This window comes from Scyliorhinus torazame, chromosome 17, assembly GCF_047496885.1.
Source record: "Scyliorhinus torazame isolate Kashiwa2021f chromosome 17, sScyTor2.1, whole genome shotgun sequence".
In the NCBI taxonomy this organism is placed as follows: domain Eukaryota; kingdom Metazoa; phylum Chordata; class Chondrichthyes; order Carcharhiniformes; family Scyliorhinidae; genus Scyliorhinus; species Scyliorhinus torazame.
This window is the reverse complement of record NC_092723.1, coordinates 29,386,454-29,411,667: the sequence shown is the minus strand read 5'-3', so window position 1 is coordinate 29,411,667 and position 25,214 is coordinate 29,386,454. Positions and strand designations below refer to the sequence as shown.

The following is a 25,214-nucleotide window of genomic DNA, read 5'->3' as shown; positions in this document are numbered from 1 at the left end:
CTACCATTCATGTGCCCCTTTCCATGCTCATCCCCCCCTACCATTCACACCCTCCTTTCTCAGCTCACACCCCTCTCACATATTCACTTCCCCATTCTCCGCTCAGACTCACTCCTTCCACACTCACACCCCTGTTCCCCACTCACACTCACCCTCCCTGCTCACACCCTCCCTCGTCCGCTCACGACCCCATTGCCCACTCGCACCCACCCCTCCCTTCATGCCTTCAATCCCTCTCTCTCTGAGCCTTTACCCACTACCTCTCCTGGAGCCTTCAAACCCCCCCCCCCCCCCCCCCCCCATGTCTCTTGCACACCATTCCCTGTAATCCACACCAATGGTTCAGGCAGCGTTGACTGACTAGTAAATCCAATAAGTCTCCCTTGCCTGATGTGTGCCACGTTTGTTAAACCTGGTAACTGAACAGCGTATATTCCCTCTGGCAGGAGAGAGATTTGATGATGCCTCAAGATACCAGTCTATCGGCCTGGTAATAAGCATTTATAAGGTGTAAAGTGGGTTCCTGGTGATCTTCGGTAGGAAAGGAGACCCACCATTAACCAACCATAAACATATGGAAAGCACAGGGGAAACATCCCTTTGGACTCCCGCCACATGTTCCGCCAGTGCCCACCACGATTCTCACCGATGGCGGGAGGGGAAGATTCCACCCTTGCTGACTGAGTGTGGTCATTTGCCTTACTCACAACATTACAACAATATAGTTCCACGCCAAAATCATCCAATGATTTATATACTGACTACTCACCCAATGTCACAATAAAAAGTAACCTTATTTCCAACTGTCCAATTTGGTGCCTTATAATATCCATTCATTATTGCCCCAGGGTAACCACAGGTTATTGCTGTACAGAGAATGAAGTCAGAAAAGTTAGAAATGGGACAAAAAACCCAAATCCCCAACAGTCTTTTCATTGCCATTCACGTATATTTAATATGAATATGAAATGCTACTACACAATTGGCCAGAATATCAGGTTAACTTAAATTTGGAATTTCTTTTTCAGAATTATAAGACCATAAGACATAGGAGCGGAAGTAAGGCCATTCGGCCCATCGAGTCCACTCCACCATTCAATCATGGCTAATTATGCACTATATATGCAGGGTTTTCTCAAAATCCACGATATCTCACAGTAGCTAGTCTCTGTATTCAACAACATCAATCTTCACAAGCAATCCAAAACATTATGGCGGGGATTTACTGTCTGCAATGGTGATTCCCCTGGCACCAGTTGCTGAATTGTTGGGGGCCTTTGGGAAGGTCTGATGCAGTTTAATTGCCCTCAGGCACTTCACTGGCCAATGTTGGGCCTTCCATATGTCAAGCCTACAGGAGGCTGGAAATAACAACCTTGACAGCTTTTAGCGAATAGAGGCCAGCAGTTCTCAATTGCCCTATCGTCACCGAGAGCAATGGCTGCTGCTGGTCATGCTCTGAGGCCCAGCCTGATAACCTCAGCAAAATCCCTGAACACAGATGATTGGGGTGGGATTCTGGCAGAGGAAATGTGGTCATTGGGAGGGTTCATGACGACGACCGGAGGGTCATCAAAGCGAGTTCAGGGCATTCCAATCAGTCCCATGTTCAGGCTTGAGTGATCTTGAAATGCTGAGCTGGAAATTCACAGCGTTTAACTTTCTTTGAAGTGGTTGATGCTTGTAAACGTTACTCATTCATGAAGGAAGATGAATGAAGCCAGGCTGGCACCTGTGTTTATGGAAGCTGTCAATCACAGCCCACTACCAGAAATAATGAATGGCTTTGCACTAAAATAGCTGAGGGGTTTAAATACAGGCATGCTTTTCTCTTCCAGGAATGGACATGTGGTGGTTCCTATGTCTGAGTCAGCAGGTGTATGCCTAGATGAGCGCCACTGTCTGGACTGTTCTCTAGCTTCCAGACTAGGGTCTCTTTTCTGGGCAGAGGTCTGTTGGGAGGGGGGGTTCCTGTAGTTAGAGGATCTCTGAGGGGTCCCATTAGTTAGGAGGTCTCGGGGGTCTCTTCAGTGAGGAGGTCTCTGGGTGGGGCCTCCTCCATTTAGGGGACTGCTGGGGGTCTCCTTCAGTTAGGGGTCTCTGTGGGGGTTCCCTTTAATTAAGATGTCTTGACAAATACATAAATAGGATGGGATTAGAGGGATACGGACCAAGGAAGTGTAGAAGATTTTAGTTTAGACGGGCAGCATGGTCGGCATGGGCTTGGAGGGCCAAAGGGCCTGTTCCTGTGCTGTACTTTTCTTTGTTCTTTGTACCTGAGCGCCACTTCCATTAAAATCTTCCACCGTGTTTTCGTCACCTCATGAATATCTATTAGTTTCACTCAAGCTTGAGCAACAAATTAAAGCAACAATTTCCTATGGGTTGTATTAACATAGCTAAGTCAGTCAGGCACGGACACAGATCCAATTGGAACTTGGAACAAAAATGGAAGAAGAACAGAAGCGAGAAAGAGCCTGATTTAAATATCGACCACAAACATAGATTGCTTTTTCCTTTATTTTCCACATCTTCCTCCTCAATCTCCCATGGCTCAGGGCACCATTTCCTGTTATCTACAACTCTACTAAAATTAGCACATCCTCAACTTTTCATCATCCACCAAAACCATGGTTCTTTATTCCAATATTACCATTTGCACCAGGGCAGATGTTTAAATTCTTCTGCAAGGAGCAGGATTGATTTGATGTATGGTCATTTCTCATTTCACAAGTTATGTTCCTTAAATATAGTGTCAAATAAAAGCAATGGGGAATTTATTGGGCCCATTCTAAAACAAAACAGAACTCCATGCTCGAGGATGTCACAATACTGCAGGGCAGATAACTTGGATATGAACCCACACTACAGGACAATTAATTGAAAAATTGCTCAATCATTTGACACAGATAATGCAAGACATTGTAAAACAGGGAAACATAACTTACGTTCACAGGTTGGAACCTTGCCATCCCATCCGTCAGCTGTACATTGCAGATAATCATTACCCACCATTTTGTATCTAGAGAAAGAATATCAAACCATGTTTTTTGGGAAACCGGTATAGTTTGCAAAGAAATGACAATACAAATTAGGTATTTTGAAGGAGGAGCGGGTACAGTCATCTTATGTTAATTTTTGTTCATTGGTCAAGGCATCAATGACACATTTAAAATTTCCACCTTTCCATTAACATTCCTAACCCAGCTTGAAATTCCCTGGCCGTGATCAATATAAAATCTTCTTTAAAAATTGTGAGTTCAACACTAAATTGGAAGCATCATTTACAGCCCACATGGAGAGCTGTTATCAGCAATTTGAAGAACAAGAGATGGTTATCTCAAAATGTCTTGTGGTTATTAACATTAAAATAGCATAGTCTTTCACCAAAATTGTTCAGCAATTTACATAGTGAATCCTCACCCAATGTCACAATAAAAGATAACTTTATTTCCAACTGTCTTATTTGGTGTGATATAATATCCATTCAGAATCGCCGCAGGATCACCACAGTTTATTGCTACACAGAAAATAAAATAAGAAAAAGTACAAATGTGACAAAACTCCAAACACTCCGACAGTTCTCTCATTGTAATTCCAGATCTTTAACATGAAGATAACAAGCGACAACACAATTTCAGAGAATATTGAGTGACCTTAGCTTTGGAATCCAATTTTCAAAACAGTTAGAGTTGTCCAGCACTGAAGTGCTAATCACACAAAACCAACTCCTCTGGACAGGATATGATATTTGTATGCCTGGTACCATACTCTTGAAGCAACTACTCTACTTGGAATGCTATTGTGGCAGGAGACGCCCAGGAAGACTACAGAAACGCTTTCGGAATGGCCTCAAAGCATCACTGAAGAAGTCAAACGCACCCACAGATGGTGGAGGTCCCTGGTCTGTGATCAACCAAAATACGGAAGGTTCATTCAGGGATACACTGGAATGATAGAATCTCTTCAGTGCAGAAGGAGGCCGTTCAGCCTATTGAATATGTCACAAACCTCTGAAAGAGCACCTTAACCCAGGCCCACCCTATCCCTGTAACTCCACCTGACCTTTAGACACTAAAGAGACAATTTAGCATGGCCAATCCACCTTACCCGCACAGCTTTGGACAGTGGGTGGAAACAGGAGCACTCAGAGGAAACCCATGCAAACAAGAGGAGAAAGTGCAAACTCCACATAGTCACCCAAGGCCAGAATTGAACCCGGGTTCCTGGCGCTGAGGCAACAGTGCTAACCACTGTGCCACCAAGCCACCGTGCCACCTGGAGACATTGCAAGACTTTATCTGGAACACATAGAGGCCAAGTCAAGGGGCTGAATTCTCTGCCGGCGGGATGCTCCGTTTTGCCGGCAGCCCGGGGGTTTCCCGATGGCGTGGGGCTGCCCCACAATGGGAAACCCCATTTACCGGCCGGCATAATGGAGCATCCTGCCGGCGGGGTGAAGCAGAAATGTGGTGCGGCGGGGTGGAGAATCCCACCCAAGGTTTCTTGGAGAGCGTAAAACCTCACAACTCATTTACCCGTCCTTGCAAGCACCACCTGCCCCACATGTGGCATTGAGCAGACTGTATATTGGATTTATCAGTCATCTCAGAACTCATCCAGCCAGAGTGGAAGTACATCATCCTCAATCCTGAGGGACTATTAAGAGGAAGGAGCTAGATCACAGTGAAGGAGTGATTCCCATTCTCATATACATCACAAAGACTGTTCTGTTTCCAAAGCATTGTCTGTTCTACCTCACCATCACAAACAATAAAATCTTTCATCAAAATGTTTCACCTCCTCTAAAACTATTATTTTCCCTCAAGCTTGATCAGTAAATTAATGCAACATCTGCTGCACTAACACAGCTCATTCAGTTGGGCACAAATATGGAACTTGATGCAGAATAAAATGAGAATGCAAAAGAAAGGGGAGTATGAGCAATATTTAATTATGGAACATTAACATTGCTTTCAGTTTTCCTTTTCCTGTCACTTTCACTTCCTTGATTTTTCATGGCCAAAACTACAATTTCCAATCACTAAAGTTAACATCTTCTAAATTGTCAATCACCCATCAAAACTCAGCCCCTTGCTTCAGTATTAACATTTGCAGTTGGGCAGCAGATAGAAATGTTCTCTAACGAACAGGATTGATTTGAAAAATGACCATTTTCTCTTCATGCGTTATTTTCCTTCCCTATGCAATGCTAAAACATTGAATAGTTGTTTCCTTCCCCATTCCATGGAGACAGAACTCCGAACTGGAGGATGGGCAAGATCTTCCAGCTGTTCAGGGACAAACCCGCCGAAGGAGCGCACCCGCCACGGTTTCTCTGGCAGCATGGGGTGGATTCAATGGGAAATCCCATTGACAGCGGTGGGACCAGAAGACCCCACAACCAGTCAAAGCGGGCCACCTCCTGATGCTGAGAAACATTCTGCGGGGAGGCCAGAGAATCTCGCCCAATGTCAAAATACTGCAGTGAAGAAAACACGGTTATAAATGAAAACTCTAGGAAAATACACTGAAGAGGGCACTATCATTTGAAAGGTAAGTTGCTCACTTTACAAAAGAGGGAAATCTAACTCACATTTGCAGGATGGAAAGTCGCCATCCCAACCCTCAGCTGTACATTCCCGATAGTCTCTACCCAGCATTTTGTATCTACAAAAACAAGACATCATCAATCATTTGAAAATTAACTAGAGAAGTCAGTGTACTGACCCAGTAGGGATTCTAAGAGGTACAGAGGAAAAAGCTATTGAACTACCAAAGACAAATGGGCTGAATTCTCCTTTTGGGAGATAATGGGGCTGGATTCTCCGTTAGCAAACGTCAAGATTGTGAAATGCGATTCGCGGAGAATAGTTTCCGACGCCAAAATCACGGCAGTCCTGACTTGACACTAATTTGCGATTCTCCGTTACCTCAAAAATGGCATCAATGCATCTCACCCCGCATCTACAGTAGGCACTGTTTGCATATCATTAGCGGGCCCGACCTGGTACTCGCCAGGCTCTCTGTGATTCTCCGCCTCCGATAGGCAAAATTCCTGACGACGTGGGTCACTTGTGCTTTTACAAATCGTGAAACCGGCATGGCAGCTGCTGTGGGAGAGAGAGGGGATATGGCAAGTGTCCAACATAGCCAATGTTTGCTGACAGTTGTGCCGCTGGCTGTGAGACTTCTGCCAGGGCTGGGGGGGAATAGTTGGGGGGTGGCCAGGAGGTGGGCTGTGGGGTCGGGGTCGACGGGCACGGAGCACCATTGCCGCAACCGGCAAGGCAACCATGCAGTTGTGCACACCGCAAACAGACCACTTTGAACTTGATGCCACGGGTCATTTTGAGCAGGCGGCCTGATAGCAAGGTCTGATAGCTGGCCCCCCTCTCTCCCGGACCTCAAATCCGCCTCCCCCCGCAACTATGGGATTTGCTGGGTCATGCACCCCACAGTATGAGGGTGGCCCAATCCCCATCAACTCACCACCAGAGACCCTTATTACAAAGACTCCTGCCTGTAAATTAGAGGGCAGTCCTGACAGAGACAGTGAAAAAAATCATTGCTGTAAAACTCAGTCGTCAGATCTTTGACCTGAAAGGCTTTCATCCACATCAATAAGAATTGGTTTTACTAGACTGTGGTTGACAGCTTGCACACAGCCAGCTATCTGGATTATTTAATTTCATTTCCTTTCAGCTTGAATGTATCTCAAGTACCCAGCTGTGAAACTAACCCCAATCTTTACAAACTTCTGGCTATGACTGCCAGCTTTGGGACCGCACAGCTAAGTCCTCTCATTTCCTCTTTTTCTGTACAGAAAGCACTTAACTGCTTTTGATATGGTCCAAGAGCTAAATTTTATAAACATTACAGTTGGTTACACAGCAAGATATTTGAGATCTATTCAAGCGTGAATGAAGGGAAATGAAATTAAATAATCCAGACAGCTTGTTTTATGCAAGCTGTCAATCAAAGCCTGATAAAATCAATTCCCATTGATGTGAATGAAAGCTTTACAGATCAAAGATCTGAGGGTGCTTAAAGCTAGCTGATGTTGTTTTTGTTTTCTAGGAACCGACAGATGCTGCTTTCTCTGCCTGAGCCAGCAGATTTATTGCACAGGTGAATTTTAAAGCAGTGAGTTTTTTCACTGTCTTTGTCAGGACTGCTCTCTATCTTCCTGACAGGGGTCTCTGTTATGGCAGGGGCTCTGCTGGGAGTCTCTGTGACGGGGGGTCTCTCTTATGAGGGTTTCTGGTGGGGGTCTCTGTAATGGGGGTGTTTCTGCTGGGGGTCTCTGTAATGGGGATCTCTGTATTGGGTGGTATTCTGGTGGGGGTCTCTGTAATGAGGGTCTCTGTTATGGAGAGGTCTTTGGTGGGTGGGGTCTGGTGGGGTGGGGTGGGTAGAATTTGCATTGTGGTGGGAGGGTGCCCGCCGATGGACTTTGGGGGAAACTGCCTTAAAGAGTTACCCCTTGACCAACCCTGAGGTCCACCATGCCAGGACCACGCTGGGAAATACCTGCATCAATTCTCGGCTCGTAAATCCCGACCCAGAGGACCGGAAAATCACACAGGCGTGGGGAATCTGGTGCCCAGCCCATTAACAGAATGCAAATCGATCTATTTGCATCCTCCCACTTGGCGGCGCGCGACTCTCGATACTGCCAACAGCGGGGGAACTGTTAAACGACACTTGATCCTCTACCACATCGGGAACTCTGCTACCTGTGGCGGGCTGTGGAGAATCCAGCCCATGGTTAAAAAATCAACCAATCAAACATTTTCCCAAATTATGCACTATCTGCCATAATTTTGCCTAGTCACTTAACCTAGCTTTATCGCTTTGCAAAACGAAAGTTAGCAGAAGAATGAAGGGATCAGGCTCAATTACAACTCACATGGGGAACTGTCATTAGAAATGTGAATAATGAGAGATGAATAGTCATCTGCAATTACCTTAATCATAACATTAAAATAATGTAGTCCTTCACCAAACTTTTTCAGTAATTTATATACTGAACACTCACCCAATGTCACAATAAAAAGTAACTTTATTTCCAACTGTTTTATTTGGTGCCTTATAATATCCATTCAGAATCTCTCCAGGGTTACCACAGGTTATTGCTGCATTGAAAATAAAATGAGAAGATAGAAATGACAAAGTCCGAAATTTTCTAAGAGTTTTAATTACTGCAATTCACAGTGTTCAACATGAGATGAGTAGCCACTACGTATTTGCCCACAATATCAAATTATTCCGACTCTAAAATTAATTTATCAAAACTGTGGCAACATATATGCAAGACTTTTTCCCAACAGCATTCCTCCATCACTAAAATCTTACACCATCTTTGTCACCTTATCAACATTTATTACTTTCAGTTGAGTAAATTAAATTATTGGAAATAAAACTATTCGCTGCACTAACACTATGAATTCAGTGAAGGAAAAGTAGGTTCTGAATACAAGAATGGAAGAGGAAGACAAGGGACAATGGACCATTGATAATTGCACTTTTCCTTTATTTTCCACTTCCTATTCCTGCATCTCTTGACCCAATTACCGTTGCCTTCCAACTCAATGTCCCCAAAAGTAGCAGCTCCCAAATCTTCCAAAGCTCAGTTCCTTCCTTCAACAGCGCCATTGATGTGAACATAGAAGATTAAAGGATGCTGCAGGGAGCAAGATTGATTTGAAGAATGGCCATTTGTCATTGACAGGGCAATGGTATAGTGAGGGCAAATGACTTAGGGGAGTGGTGGAGGCTATTTTAATGTTCTCAAAACTTTCTGTCCCACCCACACCTGCACCTGGCAGCCTCCACTCGCGTTCTGGGGGTAGAGGGCCCAAGTCCCATTTTACCCCCACCCTCTCCCCCAAGAATGAAAATTCAAACTTCAGGGCTACTTTCCTAGGCCGGATTCATGGAGGTGCTAAATGTCTCATCTCTGCATTCCCACCCAGCAGTAGAAAAGCAAGCCATTATTTTCCTTTAATGTGCAATGTTGAATCAAAACATTGGCCGGAATTCTACAGTCATCGGAATTCACTTTTCCCATTGGCAGCGCACCGCCGCTAGTGGGTTTCGCGGCAGTGTGGGGTGATTTCAATGGGGAATCCCACTGACAAGCGACGGGAAGATAGAATCCTGTCGCTAACAAATGGCAGGCAGCTGAGAATCATGGGACTGAGGGGCCAGAGAATCCTGCCCAATTTTTCTTTTCAATTTTTCAATGTTTTTTTAGATGTATATACATGTGAATGTGTCCATCTCTTGTGAATGACTGAGGAATACAGAACAGAACAAACAACACAAATGCTCATAAGTCCAGTCTCTGAGGCTTGCGTCTGATCCTCGTCGACCGCCGGAGAGGTGGTGGAGGGGATGACGGTGTCTTGACAGGCGAGTGGGAGGCACGACTGGCGGCCTCGTGGTTCGAGGTGTCTGCAGGTGGCAATTCGACAGGTGACAATAGAGGGGAAAGTGGTTGTGGGCAAGCAACTTTTCGCAGTGCCCTTCGATTCCTTCGCTCAATGGAGCCATCAGCCATACGTGTGACATAGGATCTGGGCGCGGCCTGTCGAAGAACGACAGCCGGGGCAGACCACCCACCATCCGATATCTTGATCCTGACTGTGTCTGCCGGGGTTAGCACGTCCAGATCGGTGGCACGTGCATCATAGCCCTGCTTCTGGCTGTCGCAAAGCTGCTGCATCTTCTGCAGCACCGGGAGGTGATCAAGGTTGGGCAGGTGTATGGCTTGAAGCGTCGTCCGCAGGTCCCTGTTCATCTGAAATTGAGCTGGTGACATGCCAGTGGACAAGGGAGTCACCCGGTATGCAAGTAGTGCAAGGTGTATGTCGGAAGCGGAGTCCGAGGCCTTGCGGATGAGGTGCTTAATGATGTGCACCCCTTTTTCGACTTTGCCATTGGACTGTGGATAGTGTGGACTGGAGGTGACATGCCTGAAATTGTAGCTCTTGGCAAACGTGGACCATTCTCGACTGTGGAAGCTCGGGCCATTGTCGCTCATGCCGGTGTTCGGGATGCCATGCCGTGAGAATGTCTCTTTCCACGTTTTGATGACGGTCTGTGAGGTGAGGTCTGGCAGCTTCAGCACCTCAGGATAGTTCGAAAAATAATCGATGATTAAGATATAGTCGCGACCATTCGCGTGGAATAGGTCAATGCTTACCTTGGACCACAGAGAGGTCTCTCAGTCATGTGGTTGGAGCGTCTCCTTGCACTGCGCTGGTTGGAACCTCTGACAGGTTTCGCAGTTCAGGACCATGTCCGTGATGTCCTGGTTGATGCCGGGCCAGTACACAGCTTGCCGGGCCCTGCGTCTGCACTTTTCTACGCCCAGGTGTCCCTCATGAATCTGCCGCAGCACCATGCTCTGGAGACGTAACGGGATGACTATCCTGTTCAGCTTGAGCAGGATGCTGTCGATCAGCGTCAGGTCATCCTTGACATTGTAGAATTGAGGGCATTGCCCTTTCTGCCAGCCATTGCTGAGGTTGTGGATGACTCGCTGCAACAGGGGGCCTTTGGCCATCTCTTCTCAGATGAGAACAAACTTCTCATCTGTTGCTGGGAGAGTGCTTGCACACAGTTGTACCTGCAATTCAATGTGCTGGATGATCTCGAGTGGTTTACTGGGTGAGTTGACGGAGCGGGACAATGCATCAGCGATGATGAGCCCCTTGCCGGGTGTGTGCACCAAATTGAAATCATACCTCCTGAGTTTGAGCAGAATTCTCTGCAAATGAGGCGTCATGTCATTCAGGTCCTTTTGGATGATGTGGACCAGAGGCCTATGATCCGTCTCAACAGTAAATGTTGGCAAGCCGTAGACATAATCATGAAATTTGAGGTTCCGGTGAGAAGACCTAAACACTCCTTCTCAATCTGCGCATATCTGGTCTCAGTGTGTGTCATTGCCCATGACGCGTATGCTACTGGTACCCAGGATGACGTGTCATCTCTTAGAAGCAACACCGCCCCAATGCCATCCTGACTCGCATCTGTGGATATCTTGGTCTCTCGGTCTGGGTTAAAGAATGCAAGGACAGGCTCAATGGTGAGTTTGGCTTTCAGGTCCAGCCACTCTGTTCGGTGCTCCGCCTTCCACTCAAAGGCGGTTGATCTTTTCACCAGGATGCGTAGGGCCGTGGTGTGTGTGACCAAATTCGGGATGAACTTGCCAAGGAAATTGACCATTCCCAGGAAGCGAAGTACTGCCTTCTTGTCCTCGAGGACTTTCATTGCCTCGATGGCTTTAATTTTGTCTGTGTCCGGGCGCACACCGTGTTGCAAAATCTGATCGCCCAGTAACTTCAGCGTGAATGTTCCAAAACAGCACTTGGACCTGTTTAGCTTGAGGCCATGTTCATGTATGCGTCGGAATACTTTCTTGAGTCGCGACACATGTTCCTCTGGGGTTGTGGACCAGATTATGATATCGTCAACGTAGACACAAACCCCTTCTGTTCCCTCCATCATCTGTTCCATGATGCGATGGAAAATCTCTGATGCCGAGATGATGCCAAATGGCATTCGGTTGTAGCAGAATCTGCCAAAAGGCGTGTTGAAGGTGCAGAGCCTTCTGCTGGATTCTTCTAGTTGGATTTGCCAAAATCCTTGGGATGCGTCCAATTTTGTGAAGAAGCGCGCGTGTGCCATCTCACTCGTGCTTTCTTCCCTCTTCGGGATGGGTAATGTTCCCGCATAATATTTTTGTTTAGATCCTTGGTGTCAATGCAGATGCGCAGGTCCCCCAAAGGCTTCTTTACGCACACCATCGAGCTGACCCAGTCGGTCGGTTCAGTGACCTTGGAGATGATGCCTTTTTGTTGTAGACTCGTGAGGTCTGCCTTCAGGCGCTCTCTCAGGGGAGCAGGGACTCGTTGTGGTGCATGGACCACTGGCTTGGCATCAGGCCGCAGTAGAATCTTGTACTCGTACGGCAGCATGCCCATCCCGCTAAATACATCTGGGTACTGGGTTAGGATGGCGTCAATGCTGGCCTGAAGATCTGAATGGGACGACGTCGTGGTGTAGACCCTTTGAATGAGGTTCAGTTGTTTGCAGGCGTGCGCACCTAGCAGGGACGCCCTGCCTGGTTTAACAATCACGAAGCGTAAGCTTGCTTGTGTGTGTCGGCTGGACACCTGCAGATGGTAGGACCCCAGTGCCTTGATTGCGTTTCCATTGTAATCCAGGAGTTTGCAGGCAGCTGGAAGGAATGTGGGTGGCTTCTTGATTCTCTTGAAGTCCACCTGCGAAATCAGGTTGGCGGAGGCACCTGTATCCAGTTTGAACCGGATGGGGCAGTGGTTGACCTTCATCACTGCATGCCATTCGTCCTCGGAGTCCACAGCCAGGATTGATTGGATTTGCGATGTGTCCGGTGTGGCGTATTTGCACTTTGTAATAATGCCCACTCGGTAAGTGATGTCCAGGTATTCATCATCTGGATCCATGGCACTGCCTGGATCAGAGTCGTGCATTCGCTGTTGCACACTTCCGATGTGCCGCTGTCTGAATTGGGAGCGCTCGCTCCTGACTAGTGGTGCAGATCTGCACAGGGCTGCATAGTGGTTTGTTTTCCCACAGTTTTAACTGCCTCTTGCAGGGCAGTTTTTTAAAAAATGGGCGGTGCCGCAGTTCGCACACGTCATGACGCTCAGTGCGTCGTTGTGCATGCGCGGTGCGGTTCTCGGACGTCTGCACCTATGCAGTGCAGTTTTCGGCCGTTTCGTCTTCCCAATCGCATTGCACATGCATCGGGCCCGGGAAGAGGGCGCGAAAGGGCCCCTTTCACCAATGTGGAGGCGCTGCATCCGGGAGATGGCCTGAACACTCTCCACCTTGTTTTTCACTTTCTGCCGTTTTGAATAGCGATTTTTAGAGTGCTCATGCACAGTACACATTTCAATAGCGACTGGCAGGGTCATGTACTTGATTTTCAATAATTGCTCTCGCAGAGGATCAGAGTGGACTCCAAAAACGATTTGGTCTCTGATCATGGAGTCAGTGATATCACCAAAGTTGCAGGATTGCGCTAGCAGTCTAAGGTTAGTTAGATAGGAGGTGAAGGATTCGTCTTTACCTTGCATCCTCTGCTTGAAGATGTAGCGCTCAAAGATTTCGTTGGTGTCCACCTCGCAGTGGCTGTTGAATTTGTCCAGGATGGTTTGGTACTTCGTTTTGTCCTGCCCTTCGGAAAAGTGAAAGGAGTTGAAGATCTCTATCGCATGGTCACCCGCAGTGGTGAGTCGAAGAGCTATCTTCTGCGCATCGATCGTGCCATTGAGGTTGGATGCTTCCATGTATAGTTGAAATTTCTGCTTGAATGATCGCCAGTTGGCACTAAGATTGCCGGTGGTCCTGAGCTGATGAGCAGCCTGAATCTTGTCCATTGAGTCTGTATGCAGTAGCTGGTTGTCACGGATCTTGCTGAGTTGAACTAAATAGATTGAACAGTCCTAGTATCATGTTGTGTTATGCTGCTTCGGATAACACAGGCTGCTACTTGATGCAGTCTTAACTAAAGGATGCTCCAGACTCTGAAATGAGTTCAACGTGTTTATTGAACTATTAACACAGTTCTCAAATGAGTTTGTCTCTCTGCTAATCTAACTGTAGTAACTCAGTCTAACTGTACCAGCTTGCTCTAAGCCACGTGCTGGGGTGTGATGTTGCTGATCAACCATGTCTAACTCTCTAGATGTCTGTCTGTGGAAAGAGGCAGGGTGTGAGTGCCTGTAATAACCTGCACAGGACTCATCCACCTGGGGATGATTGTTCCCTGTGTTCAATTGGACTGAGTTAACCGAGCACTAGCATAAAAGGCAGGCAGCTGTAGAGCCAGCTAAAAAGGAATGAGGACCCGGTGAAAGGGAACCGGGCCCTGTGTATGTATGATGCTGTTGCTGAAATAAAGGACTTTTAAGAAGCTTGTTGGACTCCCCTGGCTTTATCACAGTGCCTCATCCCTTTTATAGTGTTTATGTCATGCCCCCTTGTGGTGATGCCACCTCTGAGTGTCCTGACTGCCCATTGGTTGTGTCCTATTCTGAGTGTTCATTGGTTGCCTGCCCAACTTGTTTACTCTCACCCCAAGAAGTCACAATTCCAAGGTAGAAGATGTTAGAATGCCATAGGGAAGAAAAACTAATTGTGAACCAACCCTACAAAGCAATTCACTGCTGGCTGATGTTGTGTTATGCTGCTTCAAATAACACAGGCTGCCACTTGAAGCAGTCTTAACTAAAGGCTCCAGACTCTGAAATGAGTTCAACGTGTTTATTGAGCAATTAATACAGTTCTCAAATGAGTTTGACTCTCTGCTAATCTAACTGTAGTAACTCAGTCTAACTGTACCAGCTTGCTCTAAGCCACGTGCTGGGGTGTGATGCTGCTGATCAACTCTGTCTAACTCTCTAGATGTCTGTCTGTGGAAAGAGGCAGGGTGTGAGTGCCTCATCCCTTTTATAGTATTTATGTCATGCCTCCTTGTGGTGATGCCACCTCTGAGTGTCCTGACTGCCCATTAGTTGTGTCCTATTCTGAGTGTTCATTGGTTGCATGTTTGCATATCATGACAGCTGACTCATTCATTTGGTAAAAGAAAGCAAGTCAGTCACAGTACAAAACAGGGAAATCTAACTTACGTTCACAGGATGGAACCTCACCATCCCATCCCCCAGCTGTACATCGCAGATAGTCTCTACCCACCATTTTGTATCTAGCCAAAAAGAAGATAACCACCTGAATTAGTAACCTGCAAGTTAATTTTGAAAATGTTAGTGTGCTGACCAGTTTAGAAACCTAAAGGTCCACAGAGAGATAGCTCTATCAAATTGGCATGAAAATCCATTGAAAACTGTTGGGCTTGCTGGGAAATGGCTGCCCGGGCCAGGGGCAGTAGCGGGTAGTGACGTGATACCAAGTCTGTGGACTTGGAGTGTTCCCCTCAGGATCAGAGTAACCTGGCTCAGGTCGCCATTGCTGCAGTCTGTCTTTTAAACGCGCCACTTTGGTGCTACTTACAGACTCCTGGCTGCTCACACTGCTGAGTGCTGCCTGCGTCCTTTAAATGCTCAGAAGGCCTCTGGTCATCTGGGAGCCCACCCAGGCTGCCCCCTGGACACCCTCATAACCCAACTATATCATCAAGGGCCAAGATTGATCAGGAGCCCAGCAGGTGCTGGCACTCCTCAGAATTAGGGGTTGGTTTAGCACAGTGAGCTAAACAGCTGGCTTGTAATGCAGAACAATGCCAGCAGCGCGCGTTCAATTCCGGTACCGGCCTCCCCGAACAGGCGTCGGAATGTGGCGACTAGGGTATTTTCACAGTAACTTCATTGAAGACTACTTGTGACAATAAGCGATTATTATTATTATTATTATTAAACACTGCCCCAGGGCAGCGGTCTCACCAGTGACCCCCCTCCACCACTCCGTATCACCAACTGTGTCCTCCTGGTGAGACTGGCAGCACTGACTGCTTTTGCCACCACTTCCCAGGAAGGGTTTCAGGAGAGCAGGCTTGAATCAGCAGCCCATGTTGGTGAAGAGGATGTCCCTCTGCTCCTCATTGACATGGAACTGTGGGTCCACCTCAGTCTCTGGACCTCATGGAGCAGGGCTTCTCTGATCCATCCTGTTGGCTGCAGTGAGTGTGTGAGTGCTTAAAAACAGCACCAGCTGCCAGGCTCTTTGGTGCTAACTCTGGCCCACTGGATCGGGAATCGCTTGGCCCATTACCATGCCCTGAATTGATCCACAAATAGCGCCCCCAATGGAAACGCAAACCACACGCAATTCAGTACCGGCGTCAATACCTAGGATACGTTCTACCCGAATGGGAACAGAGTCCCATAGCACTGAGCGCCAAGAAACACCACGCTATCGAATGGCCATTCGGATAGTTTGGGAGTCTCAGCAGGGAATGTGCGACCGAGGCCGCACTTAGTCCCATTTTCTGCACCGAGAAGCTATGCTCCTCAGTGCAGGGAGAGGTCAGGACGCATTTTTAAATGATGTCCCGATATTTCGATCCCCAACGTGACCCCCTAACCCCTGCAAACTGACTGATAAGAGGGTCCTCCTGAACCCACACAGGACACCTATGGGTACAGCCCACAGCATGAGAGAAACGCCAGACTGGCATCCTGGCCATGCTCCTACCAACTGGAAATGCCACCTGGGCATCTTGGCAGTGCCAGTCAGGCATCCAGGTGGCAGTGCCAGTTTTCCAGGCTGTCAGTGCCAGGGTATCACTCTGCCCAGAGGCCAAAACCTGGAGGCCTATGATCACCTGGGAGATTCCCACGGGTGCCGTTCTATCTGGTCCCCATTTGTGGAGACCAGCACTGAACCGCACTTGCTGAGATCTCCAAGATCCCTTGGTTAGATCATGGGAGTGCATATTAGAGTGAGACTAGCAGCTTCACTCTAATATGCAGATTTGCTAAAAAGTGATCCTTCCCACAATGGGGGTGAAGGGTGGGGGTCCTGTAAGGTTGGACCCGAAAGACTCCTTGTTTGTGAGCTTTTCATGCAGGTTCACTGAGGTCCAGCTTCCCGCCCCTTAGTCTCCCCTCTGCCTTCCGTTGATCTTCTTCTTCATCCACCTCCGTGTCCCTCTATCTGCCATTGTGAGCCCTCACCCTTACCCTCCTCGCTCCCCCTGTGTCTTCATTAGGCCACAACCTCTCCCGCCCTCGGCTTCACTTCATTTCCCAGCCCCTGTCAAACTTCAGACCTTTGTTGCGAAGTTTGCATGTGTCCCGCAGTAATTACAGTCTCCATGGAGATGGAGGGCAGGAAACGGTCTGCCCGGCAGAATGGTGAACAATGCATCAGGAGCAGCGCAGCACTATGACAGAAAAACTTTGTTGCACTCACCTCAAAGTGTCTTGTGAACTAAGGACCGCATTGTGCCCACCACTCTTTATCAGTCAGGTTTTAGACAACCATCATTTCCCACTACGTGAGGCAAGATTGGAAGGCTTAATGGGACGCTGGCGGGCAGCTGTTTCACTTAGCATTCATGAGATGCAAATGAATGCAAATTGCCAGCAGCCAATGGGAAGACCAACCCGCCATTAACCCACCATTGGGAGAATGGCAACGCGATTTTACGCCAGCAGGTTTCTGACTTTTTAGTTCTCATTAGATTCTATGCCCCTGCTTGCCATCAAGTGGGAGGGGAGAATTCTGTGGTATGGGATTTGAGATCATTAACATATTCAGCATTTCCATTTTTTCATTAATTTTCCTATACAACCATTGACATTTGTGACCTTGATCAGCACAAAGTTGAAAAAGAAAATGTCAGTTTAGGTTAGAGCCTCAGTCACACATGGAGCTATTACCAGAAATGTGAAGCACAAGAGACGGCATCTGAAATTACCTTAATCACAACATTAATACAAAATCTTGCTTCGCCAAAATGTTTTACTAATTTCTATACTGAATACTCACCCGATGTCACAATGAAAAGTAACTTTATTTCCAACTGTCTGATTTGGTGCGGTGTAATATCCATTCAGAATATCCCCTGGGTTACCACAGTTTATCCCTACACAGAAAATCCATAAGAAAATGATCGGATTATTACAAAACTCCAAAATCTCCAACAGGATTTTTCTTGCAATATTTAATATGTGAAGGAATAGCCACAACTAAATTGTGCATACTATCAAGTGACCGTTTTGGAATGCGGAATATTTGGCTTATGGTAAAGTTCTTGGAAGTGTGGATGAGCAGAGGGATCTAGGTGTCCATGTACATAGATCGCTGAAAGTTGCCACCCAGGTTGAAAGGGTTTTGAAGAAGGCCTATGGAGTGTTGGCCTTTATTGGTAGAGGGATTGAGTTCCGGAGTCATGAGGTCATGTTGCAGCTGTACAAAACTCTGGTACAGCCGCATTTGGAGTATTGCGTACAGTTCTGGTCACCGCATTATAGGAAGGACGTGGAAGCTTTGGAGCGGGTGCAGAGGCGATTTACCAGGATGTTGCCGGGTATGGAGGGAAAATCTTAGGAGGAAAGGCTGATGGACTTGAGGTTGTTTTCGTTAGAGAGAAGAAGGTTAAGAGGAGACTTAATAGAGGCATACAAAATGATCAGGGGGTTAGATAGGGTGGACAGTGAGAGCCTTCTCCCGCGGATAGAAATGGCTAGCACGAGGGGACATAGCTTTAAACTGAGGGGTAATAGATATAGGACAGAGGTCAGAGGTAGGTTCTTTACGCAAAGAGTGGTGAGGCTGTGGAATGCCCTACCTGCAACAGTAGTGAACTCGCCAACGTTGAGGGCATTTAAAAGTTTATTGGATAAACATATGGATGATAATGGCATAGTGTAGGTTAGATTGCTTTTGTTTCGGTGCAACATCGTGGGCCGAAGGGCCTGTACTGCGCTGTATCGTTCTATGTTCTATGAATTCATTTTTCAAAATTATGGCAACACAAATGCAAGACTTTTTCTCAATCTGCAACACCTCACAACACTGTCTTCAATAGCACCAAACACTGACCTCCAGCAATCTTCACCGGCAAGACCAAAATCATAACGTCAGGTATTCACCTACTTACTAAATGGTGGGGGACCATCAGTCATGGAAGAGCAAGGATATTTAGGGATCCATGTACAGTTACAAAATATAATTAAGATGGTTAATTAAATATAGTCCATCCTTTCAAGTGTGCTGGAACTCAAAAGTGAGGAAGTGTTTTCAAAGTCTCTTCTCCAAAACAAAGATCATTTACTTCCACTTCCAAAGCATTATCTGCTCTATCTCAGCACCCCCGCCACTAAAACCTTCCACCATGCGCGTGTCATCTCATCAATATCTACTTTCACTCGAGTGTAAATTAATGCAATGGTTTCCTATTGGCTGCACTAACACAACCAATTCAGCACTAAATAGACACAGTGAGATCTTTAAATAGAATGGAAGAGGAAGAAAAGGTCGGATGAGCATGATTTAAGTAGACATCATGAACATCATTTGCACTTTTCCTTTACTTGTCCCAAACACGATGATGTCTAAATGCAGTGGGAATAAATCTTGGATGTGAATCTACATTACACAATAATTCATTGGAAGTGAATCAATAATATCTCAGTAAAAAGTCAGTTAATCACGTTACAAAACAAGGAAACAAAATCTTACGTTCACAGGATGGAATCTCACCGTCCCAACCCTCAGCTGTACATCGCCGATAATCCATGCCCACAATGTTATATCTATAAAAAGAAACACAAGCTACCTGTTATCACGGTCACAAAGGTTAATTGCAAAAGTGTCACAGTTTGCTGACCAGGTAGGAACTGGAGGATTCGTAGTGGAAAAATCAATGAAACTATCAACAAAAAAATATTAAAAATAACAAACATGGAACAAGATGAGCAGAACAATGCAATAGGAATCAAATACTTTTGCATTGATACTTAAAAATCAAAGCTCAGGTCAAACCCCAGATAAAGTGCCGAGCACAGGCGGACAACTGGTGGATAAAGTTCACTTTCAAGTTCACTTTACGATAATCTAAGCATTTTAAAGAATGCTGACATGGACCTCCAGGATTGATCCAGCAAATGGATCATGTAATCGATAACATATTTAACATTTCTATATTTGCATAAAATATTCCCACTTTAGCACTAAGCTCACCTTGATCAGTATAAAGACATTTGTCTTAAAATGTTTGGTTGAACATTAAAATGGAAGCCTCATTCTGGGCTTCAGTTCCGTGGCGGGTTGTGGGAAGTTGAAGTGACTTGCTCTGGTGAACGGGGAACTGATTACGCCCATCTCATTATTCATGAATGTCCACAGTTTACCTCATGGTGGGGTGAGCAAAATGTCGGCTGCCTGCCATCATGTCGGACGGCACGGTAGCACAGTTGCTTCATAGCTCAGGGTCCCAGGTTCGATATTCGGCTTGGGTCACTGTCTGTGCGGAGTCTGCACATTCTCCCCGTATCTGCGTGGGTTTCCTCCCGCTGCTCCGGTTTCCTCCCACAGTCCAAAGATGTGCAGGTTAGGTGGATTGGACTTGCTATATTGCCCTTACGTTAGGTTAGGTGCGGTTGCTGGGTTACGGGATAGGGTGGAGGTGTGGGCTTAAGTCAGGTGCTCTTTCGAAGAGCCAGTGCAGACTCGATGGGCCAAGTGGCCTCCTTCTGCACTGTAAATTCTATGATTCTATGTCTATGTGCCATATTTAATAGGCAACTAGACAGCTCTTCATTAATGGCACCATGGCTTTTGCAGAAAGATGTGCAACAGAAGACAGCAATACCTGCCCCCAGGATTCAGCAATACATCCCTGAATAATCTCCTCCAGGTTGTCAAGGGAAGGCGGACATCCTCTTTTGAAGAGATTGCAGCAAGAGGGCCATGGACAGAGTGGATAGTCGGAAGCTTTTTCCCAGGGTGGAAGAGTCAATTACTAGGGGACATAAGTTTAAGGCGTGAGGGGGAAAGTTTAGAGGAGATGTGCGAGGGAAGTTTTTTTAAACAGAGAGTAGAGAGTGCATGGAAGTTGCTGCCAGAGGAGGTGGTGGAAGTACGATAGTGATGTTTAAGGGCGTCTTGACAAATACGTGAATACGATGGAAATAGAGGGATACGGGTCCCTGAAGTGTCGAAGGTTTTAGGTTAGACGGGCAGGATGGTCGGTGCAGGCTTGGAGGGCCGAAGGGCCTGTTCCTGTGCTGTACTTTTCTTTGTTTGTTCTTCAAGTGGCCCTTTTGACCAACATTCGCAGACCATGGGAAGTCGCCAGGGTGGTCAACACCCGTGGGGCCCAAAGGAAGACTTCCCTACAGTGCAAGAAATGCTTCGATGATCTAAGCCGGAATTCTCTGGCCATTCGCTGGCAGCGGGATTCTCTGGTCCCGTCGGCAGTGCATCCCCATCCGCGGATTTCCAGGTGCTGTCGGGTGGCTTCAATGGGAATTGCCATTGACAGTGACGGGAGCAGAAAAGCCCACCACCAGCGAACGGTGCGCCGTCGCTGGGAAACACAAGGCTCGGAGGCCGGAGAATCACGCCACTAGTCTGTTCAGCTTGGGTAAGTGAACCTCATACTCACTCCACACTCACATCACCAGTCATTTTGCGATTCTGTCATGTGATGTGAGCATCACTGTTAAGGCCAGCACTTTTGTTGCCCAACTCTAATACCCTTGAGATGGTGGCGAGCTGCTGCCTTCTATAAGAAGGCAACTGCAGGATATCCAACCAGCGGCAGTGAAGGCACTGCCATGGTGGGGGGAGGGGGGTGTGGAGTAGAGAGCAACTTGATGGTGGTGCTGTTCCCATGCGCCTGCCGCCCTTGCCCATCTAGCTTGTAGAGCTCATGGATTTGGAAGCTGATAGTAAAGCAGACTTTATGAATTGCTGCAGTGCATCGATGGTAGAAGCAGTTAATGTTGAAGGTGGTGTATGACGTGCCAATCAAGCCGGCTGCTTTGCCCTGGATGATTGTACTTCTTGAATGTTTGTTGAGCCACCCTCATCTACGGCAGTGGAGAGTATTCCATCAGACTGCTGGCTTGTACCTTGTAGATGGTGCTCCCGCTTTGGGGAGTCAGGAGGTTGGTTAGTTTCCACAGAATTATTAGCCTACGACCTGTTCATTCAAAAAACTAGTTCACCATCCATCCATCTGTCTTTATGCAGAAGACAACAGCCCACAACATGAGGGAGAGAAAGAAAATGAGAGGCGAGTTGACTGAGCTCTGACCCTCGCTCTTTTTAAGCAGCAGGCTGTATTCTGGCAGGTGGGAATAGAGATGGGGCTTGTGCCAAGGGCATGGTCAGCTTTTCGCAAGAATCTAGTTAGGGAGCATACATTATTTCAAAACCTTGGAAAATCAAGGTGATTGATGCAGACAATATTTGGGTCAGGCAAGGCAGCCGCCCTTCTTTTCTCCATTCTAGATGCCAGCAAGAAGAAGGGGAAGTCAGTGTCCTCCACAACAGAAAGCTGCAGCCACCAGGAAACTTTGGAGGAAACAGACAACGTCAACTTCACACCTATAGAGCTGTCACAGCATTCACCCGCACCTCCACCATTCCAGAGGCACACAGCTCAGTGGGTCATAAGCCTGGTTAAGCTCAGTGACATAATCTGGTGTTCACAATAACACACAGAGACAGTGATAGCCAAAGTACTTGGCACTCGCAGAACTGTTGGAGATGAGGCCCCCGCTAAATCAGAGTCAAGATAATGAGCCACCTTGGGATTCAAACCTGGGTCCGCAGAAGATTACCCTGGCTCTCTGGATTACTAGTCTAGCAACAATACCACCGCACCACTGCCTCCCTGAGCAATAGACTAAAGGAGGCCTGGGACCTCCAGAGGATGCTCGCCAAAGTCGTCAAAGACAAGAGGGCATAGTAGTCAACAGGCTGACTCCAATTCTGCTGCGGGAGTTGGGATGCACCCAGGCGAAGAGGTGGAATTAGAAAAATTAAGACGTTTTGGTCATTGTACATTGTTTTGGCATGTGTAAATATTTGTTAGCTTGCACTGATTAGAAGTCTCCTGGATTCATTCTTGCTGTCTATTGTTTTAATTATGTGGAGATGCCGGCATTGGACTGGGGTGAGCACAGTAAGAAGTCTTACAACACCAGGTTAAAGTCCAACAGGTGTGTTTCGAATCACTAGCTTTTGGAGCACTGCTCCTTAGGTGAATGAGGAAGGAGCAGTGCTCCGAAAGCTAGTGATTCGAAACAAACCCATTGGACTTTAACCTGGTGTTGTAAGACTTCTTACTGTTGTTTTAATGGTCACGCACATTCCACCTCTTCCGTGAAGGACATCCTGGGGGACTAGTGACGGGTGTTCCTCCCCCAATATATACTTGTGGATGGAGACATCGCCCTTTGACAGGAGTTATAACAGCCATGTGTGAGGGGCCTTCCACTTGTAATATTCCACTCACCTGCACTGCACTTGAGGCCCCATAGAGAGGCCTTTGCCTTGCATAATAGGAAAATTAATGAATTGTTGCTTGTCAGGTAGGTCCATTCCCCCTGGAGGTTGGAGGCCTGCAGTCACAAGTTGGCTGCCATTGACCTGCCCCTTGTAAACATCCACCTTCTTCCCTAAATCTGACTGACAATGGCAAATGGCTCACAGTGAAAGGAATCTCTAAACTTTGCTGGGGTCTTATAGAATCAATCTAGTAACCCTCCTTGAACGCCTCCAATGCATTTACATTGTAACTTAAATAAGGAGTCCAAAACTGCACAAAAAATTCAAAATAACACTACCAAAGTGATCTTCACTTACCTCCCTGTAACATTCCCCATTACCCTGGGCCTTATAACCATTAACCTAGACATGCCTCCCTCCCCATGAGCCCACATCAGTAACAGTGACCATGTCCACCGTGATCCTTCCCACTCTAGTAATCTATGCCACCATTCTTGTCCCCCTCAATAACCCTCTCACTTCTCCCCTCACCGTCACCGTCCTTTTGTTCCATCAATACTCTTGTTTCTTCCCCCCCCCCCTTGCAGGATTCTAATTGACTGTACTGATCCATCCCAGTAAAACACTCTTCGCTCCCCCAGACACAATCCCCTTCCCCACCCATACTCCTGTTCCCCACTCACAGCCTCTCTTTCCCTGCTCAGATCGCCCCCTCTGCTCATAGCTCCTCCCCCCCCCCCCCCCCCCCCCACACTCAGCCCTCTCTTTGTGCTTTCAATCTCCACGCTCCTGAAACCTTCAAACCCCATTCACTTCAAGCCTTAAACACCACCCGTCCCCCCCCACCACCTGCCTTCAAACCACCACCACCCCCATCCCACCCCACGCCTTTCGTGTAACTTTTCCTACAGCCTGCACCAATGGTCAAAGCAGCACTGACTGTCCTATAAGTCTCCCTCACCGAGTGCAAGACATGTTTGCTAAGTCGGGTACCTGAACGGTGTATATTCCACTGACTGAAAAGAGGACCCTACTTAAGCACATGCCTTCACCCTATCCCTGTAACCCTGTAACCCCCCTAACCTTTTGGACACTCAGGGGCAATTTAGCATGGCCAATCCACCTAACCGGCACACCCCTGGACTGTAGGGGGAAACTGGAGCACTCGGAAGAAACACACGCAGACGCGGGGAGAAAGTGAAAACTCCACACAGTCACCCAAGGCCGCAATTGAACAAGGGTCCCTGGAGATGTGAGGCAGCAGTGATAACCACTGTGCCACTGTGCCGCTTTCGCAAGGTAAAGTGAAATAATTCAGCGATCAGCCGCCTGAGAGAAGCAGAGAGCACAATCTGACATACTGAATATCAGCAAATCCCTTTATACCGGGTTGCATTAGGTAAAGTCGACAGACAGCAACACCTCCTGGCCCTTCCAGCTCCCTAACACGGAGATGAATGTACGGAGGGAGAGTCTGGACAAATTGAAAACTTTCAAGAAGCTGACAAAAGCTGTCAAGTCACTCAAGAAACATAAAGCCCCTGGACCTGAAGGCTTATTGGCCGAGTTGTACGTGACTATGTGGGAGTGGATTGGCCCAAACCTGCCAGAAGTGTGGGCGAGTCTGCTTCTCAACGGAATTGTGTCAGAATCAACGATGAAAGGAATCATCACCTTCATCAACAAGCAGAAGCGGGAGGAGGAAATCAGAAATTGGTGGATTGTTTCACTGCTTAATGTGGGCAGAAAATTTCTGTCCAAGGTCATCGTCAATCCGGTCAACTCTCCTCTGGAGTGAGAATCACAGAATGGTTACACTCAGGAGGAGCCATTCTGCCCATCACGGTTCCTGACAATCTTCAGTGGGAAAGTCAGCCTGCCATCAACCCACCATGAATGCGTGAAGAAGACGATTCCGATCTGATTTCCTGACATCGGGAAAATGTCTTTTGGACTCCCATCACTTCTGTGACGTTATCCACCACCATTCCCACCAATGGTGGGAGGGGGAAGATTCCACCCGTGATGACTGAGTGTGGTCACTTGGAATTGCCTTAGCCACAACATTCCAACAATATAGTTCAGTGATTCATATACTGACTACTCACCCAATGTCACAATAAAAGGTTACTTTATTTCCAACTGTCCAATTAGGTGCCTTATAATATCCATTTGCGATTACCCCTGGGTTACCACAGGTTATTGCTGTACAGAGAATAAAATGAGAA

At 47.1% G+C, this 25,214-nt stretch overlaps 1 protein-coding gene across 1 annotated transcript in view; it reads right to left on the bottom strand.

The window, feature by feature from the left end:
• Window positions 1–25,214, bottom strand: part of LOC140393808 (sushi, von Willebrand factor type A, EGF and pentraxin domain-containing protein 1-like) — a 145,950-nt gene that overhangs the window by 60,596 nt on the left and 60,140 nt on the right. The window contains exons 27-35 of the mRNA XM_072480270.1: window positions 25,095–25,191; window positions 19,207–19,280; window positions 17,512–17,608; window positions 14,694–14,767; window positions 8,042–8,138; window positions 5,597–5,670; window positions 3,424–3,520; window positions 2,949–3,022; window positions 770–866 (exon numbers count right to left, since the gene is read on the bottom strand). Of these exons, the coding sequence (XP_072336371.1) occupies window positions 770–866; window positions 2,949–3,022; window positions 3,424–3,520; window positions 5,597–5,670; window positions 8,042–8,138; window positions 14,694–14,767; window positions 17,512–17,608; window positions 19,207–19,280; window positions 25,095–25,191 (781 nt within the window). The remainder of the gene's footprint in view (window positions 1–769; window positions 867–2,948; window positions 3,023–3,423; window positions 3,521–5,596; window positions 5,671–8,041; window positions 8,139–14,693; window positions 14,768–17,511; window positions 17,609–19,206; window positions 19,281–25,094; window positions 25,192–25,214) is intronic.